The sequence below is a fragment of the Talpa occidentalis genome, unplaced genomic scaffold, assembly GCF_014898055.3.
Source record: "Talpa occidentalis isolate TD23 unplaced genomic scaffold, MPIMG_talOcc4v2.1 talOcc4.5, whole genome shotgun sequence".
Classification (NCBI taxonomy): Eukaryota; Metazoa; Chordata; class Mammalia; order Eulipotyphla; family Talpidae; genus Talpa; species Talpa occidentalis.
Window position 1 is genome coordinate 126,533,389 of NW_023604861.1, and position 8,607 is coordinate 126,541,995.

An 8,607-nucleotide genomic window follows, 5' to 3' on the forward strand; every position below is an offset into this window, starting at 1 on the left:
GGACCGCTGGGTCGCATCCTCACTTCATCTGTCTTGCTTCCATACACAGCTGCTCTTTCCCTAGGCCTCCCCGACTGTCTCTTTCTGAAGCTTTCCTGAATGACTGGAACCGAAGAAGCCATGGAAGGAAGCTTCTGGACCTTCTCCAGCCACCTTTCTGCTCTCTCCTGTTTGATTTGCTTTTGAAACCCTATTCTCTCCATTTGTCCATGACTAGGTTCTGCTTTCACTGAGATTTGTGACCTAAGTCTGTAGCTTCCTCCACTCCTCACGTGCAGTCACATCTATGGCTTCTTTCTTGGTCTCTCTGTCACTTAGTTATTTCAGTGATTTTCCAGAGATGCTTGCTCATGGCATTTCCCCCTCATATAAAACCCAGGAAAGAGAAAATATAACAGGCCATTCACACAGCACCCAATCTTCAAGAACCTCCATGGCTCCATGGGCTTTGTAGCTGACAGCTGTTCAGTGTTTCATTTACAGCTTGGAGCCCCACGTTACACGTGCAGCAAACAGGCTGCCTCCCCCCAATGCTGTGGGTCACTCGGACAGGGATATACTGCTGTTTCTTTTCACCTGATATGGTGCTTTTAAATACCTTGAAGCAGGTTGGCAGTGTTTTAAATAAAAATATCAAGCAGTTTTTCTATGGACTGTCAGACAAGGGAGTCATCAGCCCACGCTCCTAGGCAGGCAAGCCTTGGGTGTTTCTTCAGACCCTAGCAAGAGAAAACATATACCTTTAGTGTTGTCGTGGGACCAGGCCAAGGTCTGACCCACAACTTCTCTCTCAAATCTGCCTGTTTCACCTATAAGAGGATGGGTGTGTGGCCAAGGCCGGTTTCCCCACTGCAGTGTAGACGGGACGCCAGTTCTCCCCTGTAGGGCACTTGGTGGAGACACTTCTCCACTCTGGGTCCATTTCTCAGTCTCCATCAGAACTACTGCCCCCTCCACACACACAAATAGAAGAGGTGATGGCTTTTGGGAAGACTATATAGGTGATTAGAAAGTCCCTTCCCTAATAGAGCTCCATAGATGCCAGAAATCCCACTTTTACAGGGAGTTTCAGGCCACGAAAGTGAACCACACATGCGCCTCAGGCCACTTACTCATGAGCTTATCGTATTAAGATGAGAGGTAACAGGACATCCCTGAACACCAGGCACAGCGACACCAAACAGCTTCACACAGCTGTACACTTCCCAGGATGCTGGGCAGAGTCTCTCATCAGGAAGGGAGGGTTTTAACCAAATTTTGCAATGTCATTTGCAAGGTGCCCTAGAGATCGCCTAGTTGAGCCCCTTATTCTAAGCCGTGCAGTAAGTGATTATCAGAAGAAAGATTTGCCTGAAGTTATGCAGCTCCAAGGGGCACAGCTGGTGTAGAGTCGGGGATTAAGAATATAAGGCAGATGCTGTTCCTCACACTCCCCGCCCCCACGCCAGACAAGATGGCGAATCTGCCGCCTGTGAGGGTCCCTTGCATGGGTGCTCTGCTCCCTCAGGACCATGGGTGGACATGGACGAAGTCCACGTGGCACAGCATTCCTATCAAGACAGAAATAAACTCCCTTGCTGACCAGGTTGCCAGTTTTCTGTGAACGGGAGGCCTGGCCCAACACCACACATTTTCACGATCTCTATCAAAGGTTTTTGTTGGATGAGATGAGATACTCAGATTAGCTTTCCATCCATAGCTTGCCCACCTCGATTTTTTGAAATATCTTTACAAATAATGGGATCTAGCATTGGAAAAGAATTTTGAAGTCCTTTCACCCAGCCTCTGCCCAGGATAAACGTCCTCTGTTGGAGTGTTTCAGTGAACTGGTTCACAGCCAGCTCTCATATTGGGAAGTCCTCCTTTTGCGGGGGGAGCCTTATTTGCCTTTCTGTAACCAACCAGCACCCTCCACAGCGTCCCAGAATCGGGTCAGTGCCTCCTTTTCACATCAGCCTTCAAGACTCGATGGCAGGTAGCGTGGCTCTCAGCCTCCTCTTCAGAATGCTCCCAGCCCTCCAGTCGTCCCTAATGTGATGTGGCTTTCCCTTGCCACCTGCTTGCCCACACCAGGGGATGGCTAGTGCCTCACGGTCCCAATTCCAAGTGAGCCCCCAGGACTGAGTACACATTGGGACTCTTTGCCCTGCAGAGCACGACCTGGCGCCTCCCTGACTAGGCCCCTGGGAAAGCAACCGTGAGTGGCTGAGCTTTTATCCCTACAGCCACTTTTAGCGACTGGTGGCTTTGTCAGATAAAACCTCTAGATTGATTTATTTTTTACAGAGGCCAGCATTAATCTAGATATTCCCCACTATGCACTTTCATAGTTGCTTTCTTGAACACAAATCAGGGTATTAGCTGTATCCCCAGCGTAAGTTGTCACCTTAGGGGAAACATCATGGAGGAGAGGCAGGCACCCCTACCTGGCCACCAGGGAGGCCAGTGACAGAGCCAGCAGCGGTGGGTGACGTCAGGCTGCTCTGCTTCTGTGGGCAGCTCCTCTTAAACAGGGCCACGGCTTGGGCACCAAGAGTGCAGACCAGTGAATGTAAACTCGGAGGCCTGGGCCCTGCGCCACAGCTAGGGCTTCTTGCAAGCCTCCAAACTTCCTCCCTTAACCCCTTCTATGCTTGTGCCCTGCTGAAGGGTCACTGGCCTGCCTGCACTTGTTTTCACAGCTGAGGAAGGTGCAGAGGAAGAAGAAGAGAAGACACAGAATGGGAAAGACAGAGGTAAAGGCAGCTCGAGGCCCTTAGTCTGAGCGAGAGCCAGAGCTGGAAAGGCCCTGGATGAAAGCCCCCCTCCCCTTGTTTCTGCTTTGCTCCTGCTGCCTCCTTTCCCCCAAAGCTGTCAGGTCCCCAAGACCCCCACAGTTCCTTCTCCCCACCTTTCCCAACTGATCACCAAATTTTCCCCTAGAGGCGGTCGTGTCAGTCGGCCAGCACAAGCGTCCTGGTTTCCCGGGCTGTGAAGGATGGTTAGGCTGCAGGAAGTAGACACAAGAAAACACAAAACGTGATCCCTTGCCTCAAGGAATTTATAGTGTAGTTAGGAAAGCAAAACTAAGATCTGCAAAATAAATAGATAAAATGAAATGGCAGGAAAGGTTAATCATCAAACTTTGAGTGTATGATTATAAATTCAAGAAGGATTTCTGCAAAGGAAGAGATTATCGTGGGCAGAGTAGTCCAGTGGTTATTCAGCTTCATGGAAAAACTAAAAGCAATAAAGGAAAGTGTCAGCAAAGGGCAGTAATGCCGTCCCCGTTTTATTGTATATAAGACCCACTTAATAGTTGCTGTTTGCAAAGAACTGTGCTAAATGACCTCCGTGTGTAGTCTCGTTTCATCCTTAACCCCGGGAGATAGGTGGCAACCCGTTTCCCCGAGGAGGAAAGAGGCTCAGAAAAACGCAGACCATGTTAAGTGGCAGAACTTGGGTTTGAACTGGGTCTTTTGGACTCCAAACTTCTTAGTCTTCATGTTCCTCTGTTTCCCTCAGCAAATAACAGAATTACCTTTGGGCATTCGAGAATGAGCAGTCCCATCACACATGAATGTGTTCTCTGCTGGATTCCTTCAAAACGTGAGCGCCGCAAGGCAGAGACTTCGGTCTGCTTTGCCCGGGTTGTGTCCCCAGTGCCTAAGTAGAGCCTGGCGCAGGTTGAGAGGGCAGTGAGGAAGTAAACAGGTGGATGTGACAGCGCTTGGTGCGGGGGAGAGATGACGCCAAGGAGGAGGTGTGGAGATGAGAAGCTCTTCCGGTTTCTGTGGCAGGCTTTGCACTTGGCACAGGTATCCTGTTTGACGTCACAGCCCACGAGAAAGGTTCTAGACAAGCTCAGTGACTGGCACAGGTAGTGAGTGGCAGAACGTGGGTTCTGCCAGGCGTTTATTCTACCTCTAGCACCCATGCTTTACTCCGAGCAGCCTGCAGACTAAGTGAAATGGAAACAGTCTTAAGGAAGCGTCGTAAGGTTGGGGGGCCGGGTCAGGGGGGTGATATGGGCAAGGAAGCTGTGATGGGAAAGAGGAAGGACGCACCTTAGGGGTGTGGGTGGAGGGTCTGGCACGTGTTTGCTCATAGAGCTAGTGTGGGTAAGACAGAGCACTCTGGAGGTTGTCAACAAGGACACAGAAATGGCCAAGGAAGAAACTGGGAGAAGAACATACACTCCAGGTGCTGAAATCACCTGATGAGTCAGAGCCAGGCCCTGGAGAAGTGGACGCGATGAAGTGATGAGAGTGACGTAGTGGCTTGGGTGTCAGAGGTCAGCAGTGGAGGGCAGCAAGGTTTTAAACACATAGACATGCTACAGAGAGAAGCAGAGAACCCTGGCCTCCCTGTGCCGACAGAACGAGGAGGACGGCAGGAGGTTGTAAACAAGAGGTGAAGAGAAGAGGAGATACACGGAGAGAAGTTTACTCTGATGTAAACACACTCTCCAAACAGGAGCGCACGCACATCCAGCCAGACCCCGGCATTCCTGTGGAATGTTCTTGGCCTAAAACACAGCAGCTGCTCCGTTGGCCTCTCTTCCTGTGCCCTCCCTCCCTCAGTGGCGTTCCCATGGCCTCACCACAGTCTCCCTCTACTCCCCGAAGCACACAGGACTCCGCCCGGACCACAGCCGCCACCCCTACTCGTGGCTCAAGTGGAGGGGGGGTGCCAGCTGTGTCTCCCTGTGGGACGGGTGTGGGTCCCCTTGCCTGGCACCTCCTGGCCTTCGGGGTGCCCTGTCTTTCCACCTGTGCTGCTCTGCCAGCATCTCTTCTGTCTTTTGCTCTCGCTCTTAGTATTTGCTCATCTCTCTTCAACATGTGTACCGCGTTTCTGCACGTCTGTGTGACTCAGTGAAAATGCCTCAATTTCTACTTCTGTGGCTTTTAGATGTCGTCCCTGAAGGGGAGAGTGGGGAGAGTGGGATGAGAAATGGCTAGGGGTTTTAAAACGATTTGACTCTCAACACTGGGTAGGCCCTTGGATGCATCCCTAAAGCTAATGTGAAGCCATTATGTGGGTGCAGCAGTAAAACCCAGTGTTTTTATGGACAAGCCTTTGGTTGTCTGCCATGATCTGGGCATGGGACTTCACCGGGGGGCCGTATGGCAGTACCTGCTGTCACCTGGGAATTTGAGAGCAGTAACTGTCAGCCATAGAGAGAGTGAAGAGTGGCTTGTTAGGGTTTGAAATCCTCCTGACCCCAGTAAGCGCCCCGTCAGGCATAGTCTGCTCCGTGCAAAAGCATGAGAGCCACGTGGGCACTTTTGAAGAATTCACAACCAAGTGAACCGCCCCGGCAGCTGCCCCCCTCGGCCTCTCCCTGCCCGCCCCAGCTCTCTGGCTGCATCCTGGAGAGTGAGTCTGCTCCATGGGGTGCCCTTCCTGCTTTGCACCCCTCAACTTAAATAGTGAGTACTTGTAACCAGAGGAGTGCACGGAGGAAACAGACTTAGTCACTTCTCCCATCTTACTCAGAGCCCTAGTTCGAGTCAGCCCCAGGGCTCCATTTTCTGCTCCCGTGTCCTTCAGAATCTCCTCTCCCAGCATCTGCCGCCTCCCGTGTGGGGAGCTGTGAGTCTAGTTTGCACACTTAGGGAACCCCGTGTGCGTCGGACAGGCGGGCAGCGGTGGCCTCTGCAAGGGGAAACACGGGCTCTTGCTGGTACAGGCAATGATGAGATTCCAGGGCGAGCAAGAGTCTGACGTGGCAGGTAGACCCGCAGGAAGGGAATACTGTCCTCCTCACAGCTGGGCTCATGTTCACCTCGTTCTCTTGCAGAGCCACATGGGCTGTGCCCCCTGTAACTGCTCCCTAGACTTAGTGGCTTCGTCTCCATGTTGGTACTTTCGTTATTTCCCTTCTGCTGAGGCGCTCTCGTCCCCATGGCTGTTCTGTCAGCTGCGGGTGCGTGGCTGGGGGTAGCACGGCTGCCCGCTGCCTTCACGCCTGCTCAGGAGAAGCTGACACAACCGTGACAAAGGAGAGGCGAGTCCCAGAACCATGGGCGTGTGGGTCGGGAAGAAGTTCCCGGGTGGGAGAAGGTCCAGGGTGGCGAGAAGCCCCTGGTGTGACCTGGCTGTGTTTGTGCTGCACAGGTTAGCGGAGGAGCTGGGCCGGAGAGGAAGCGTGGGTGAGTAGAGTTCTGTGCCCTCCCCCTGCCCTGTCCCTCCTATTTAAGCTCCTCCTTTCCCTCCCCTTTCTTCAGTCACGAGTCCCAGCCCAGAGCAACGCCAGCAGGTGGAGAGCCAAGCAAGGCCTTTCTTTAAAGAGTTCGCCTGCCCCTTTGCCCTGGGCCCGCAGCCCCCAGCGTACTTGTGTTGCACTGCACTGGGCCTGGCCCAGGCTTCAGGTGTGACTCAGTGTCCCCGGTGTCAATGCAGTTGGCAACCAGGCGCTGCTGGCCGCTGGAGTCTGGTCAGCAGGTGCTGGCGGTCACTTCCCAGGGCTGCCCCTGCCTCCTTGTTCTGATTTCCCACATGCACTGTCATTTCTCTCGGGGGGTCCAAACCACAGCCAGCACCTCAGGGTTCCGTCACCTAGGCACCTGGTGGATTTCCATCCTGTGGGGTCATGCTGACTCCAGAAAGCCCACCAAGTCCTTCCTGTGGTACCTGGCCAAGCTGCACCTTCTCGCTGCCCCCCCCCCAAAAAAAAAGTAAAGGTCTAAATTTCCCCAGAGTGCCCATGGCTTTCAGAATTAGTCTTTAACATTGTCCCATCTCAGGACTGAAGTTTTATCTAGTCCCAGTTCCAAGATACTGCAGCTTCTAGGTGTGCTCCCTGAAAGGAAGGGGTTAAAATATATATATAAAAAAAAAAAAAAAAGGACCAGCAACCTGCAGGAGAAGAGTCCTCTCTGGGGCAGATGCCTGGTACAGCCATGAGATTTCTCTTTCTTCCTCTCCCTCACTTTTCATGTTTCAAGTTAGGCCTCAGATCTTCAGGGCAGAAAAGGCAGTGCTGAAGCCCCCATAACCAAAAAGGGGAGCTCTCCCAGGACCTTAGGGAGTAGTCTCACCCTGGGGTGGCCTCTGGGCCCTCCAACCCACCCCCCTCCACCACCACCACCACCAGGCCCTTGAGGGGCTCTGCCCCTGCCGGCTCTGAGCCGCACTGACTCAGGGATCCTGCAAGCTGGGGAAAGTCTCTTGCTGCCTGGAAATCACAGAGCCCCTGGGGCTTGGGCAGGTTTTTACCTAAACGAGCTACACATTCAGACAAGGCCCCTTCCGACTGCAGGCCTAGGCTGCTGCAGCCAGCAGGGGATCAGGAGCAGACTTGCCCTTTGAGAGCCTGCCAGCCTGCCAGAGCCCCTCTCCCCGGGGCACAGAGGAACTCGGGATCAGGACGGGCCTCTCAGAGTGGCATGGTGCACCCCGGGACGGTGGTGCCAGAACTAGAATGGAACCCCTCCCTCTCCTAATCCGGCCATCTGACCCTGTCTGCAGAGAGCTATTAGAAACTCACCAAGAGTGGAGTCCAAGCAAAGCATGGGAGCTCCACGCGTTGTCACAGACCCTGCTCTCTCTCGAGACTGGGGTCCTGTTCCCTCCCACTCAGGATTATGAGCACATCTCCCACCTCTTTGCCCTTCTCGGCAACCCTGCGCACCTCACCTAGCAAACCATTATTTCTTCCCTGGCCCTGAGACCTTAGTAACAACTCCAGAAACTCTGGGTCCCACTGGAAGAGAGCACCCCCTTCCCTAAAGGGCATCACTGTTGTCTCTGAGTCTCTCGAGCTCAAGAGGCAAGCGGCCCACCCGCCCCTTCCCCACTGCTGGCTTGTCCCCAGCAGAATTTTGCAGCCTCTGCGCGCACACCCTCCCGGTGCCCTGAGTGACAGCACCTCTGCCCTGCGCAGGCGCAGGGGACGCGGAGCAAGCTGGCATCGGCAAGAGGAAGGCGAGATCCTCCCCCAGAGCCACATTCCTGCCCGTCTTTCTGCCAAACAGCTGGACCAGGCCCGAGGCTGCCAGACGTCACCACCTGCTGGGGAGCGGGGAGCCCCAGCCCCTGGGACGCGGGAGGGGCCGGCCGCCCAAGGGATGCGCAGCTGGTGGGCCTCCCCTGCCCGGTCCTGCATGAACCAGCGGCTCCATCACTCCCCGGGGCAGGGGCTCATCTCTGCAGCAGGAATTTACCGGGAGGTTGAAAAGAGAAAAGAAACAGCACGAGTCTCCTGAGTGTGTGACTTGATGGCGGCCTCGCTGGCCGGCTGCCAGCACGCGGGGGGCTCCCCGGGGTGGGGGCACCAGATCCTCCCTGCCTGTGACCTTTAAAGAGCAACAGGTTTTCTTCTTCCCCGTCTTGTGCAAAGGCAGCTTCAGACCGTGCTCCGTTCTACAGACGTTCACACTCTGGCCGCAGTGCTAAAAATAGCCGCCTGCCTTTCTCTCGCGCTGGCGAGGCTTCCGCCGCCGGGGCTGCTGCGCGGCTCTGCAGCCCGGGAGGGAGGAGCCGAGAGCGCGGCCCTGCAGCCCGCGGGGCTCCTCCCGCGGCCAGGACTCGCGCAGCGCCCGCCAGGGGGAGCCCGGCCCGGCCCGGCCCGGCCCGGCCCGCCCCGGCGCCCTGGGCTCTGGCACACGCGATAATCAATCC

The 8,607-nt window shown here is 54.8% G+C and overlaps 1 protein-coding gene across 5 annotated transcripts in view; it reads left to right on the forward strand.

The window, feature by feature from the left end:
* The window catches only part of DTNB (dystrobrevin beta), a 192,356-nt gene extending 183,960 nt beyond the window's left edge, over nucleotides 1-8,396 (forward strand). For 3 of the 5 annotated variants that reach the window (XM_037528399.2, XM_037528400.2, XM_054701271.1), the window contains 4 exons: nucleotides 2,682-2,735; nucleotides 3,505-3,588; nucleotides 6,103-6,137; nucleotides 7,871-8,396. In XM_037528399.2, coding sequence (XP_037384296.1) covers nucleotides 2,682-2,735; nucleotides 3,505-3,588; nucleotides 6,103-6,107 — 143 coding nt within the window. In that variant the 3' untranslated portion in view covers nucleotides 6,108-6,137; nucleotides 7,871-8,396. The remainder of the gene's footprint in view (nucleotides 1-2,681; nucleotides 2,736-3,504; nucleotides 3,589-6,102; nucleotides 6,138-7,870) is intronic. The other 2 variants (XM_054701272.1, XM_054701273.1) reach the window with 2 other exon arrangements.
* The last annotated feature ends 211 nt before the right edge of the window (nucleotides 8,397-8,607 follow it).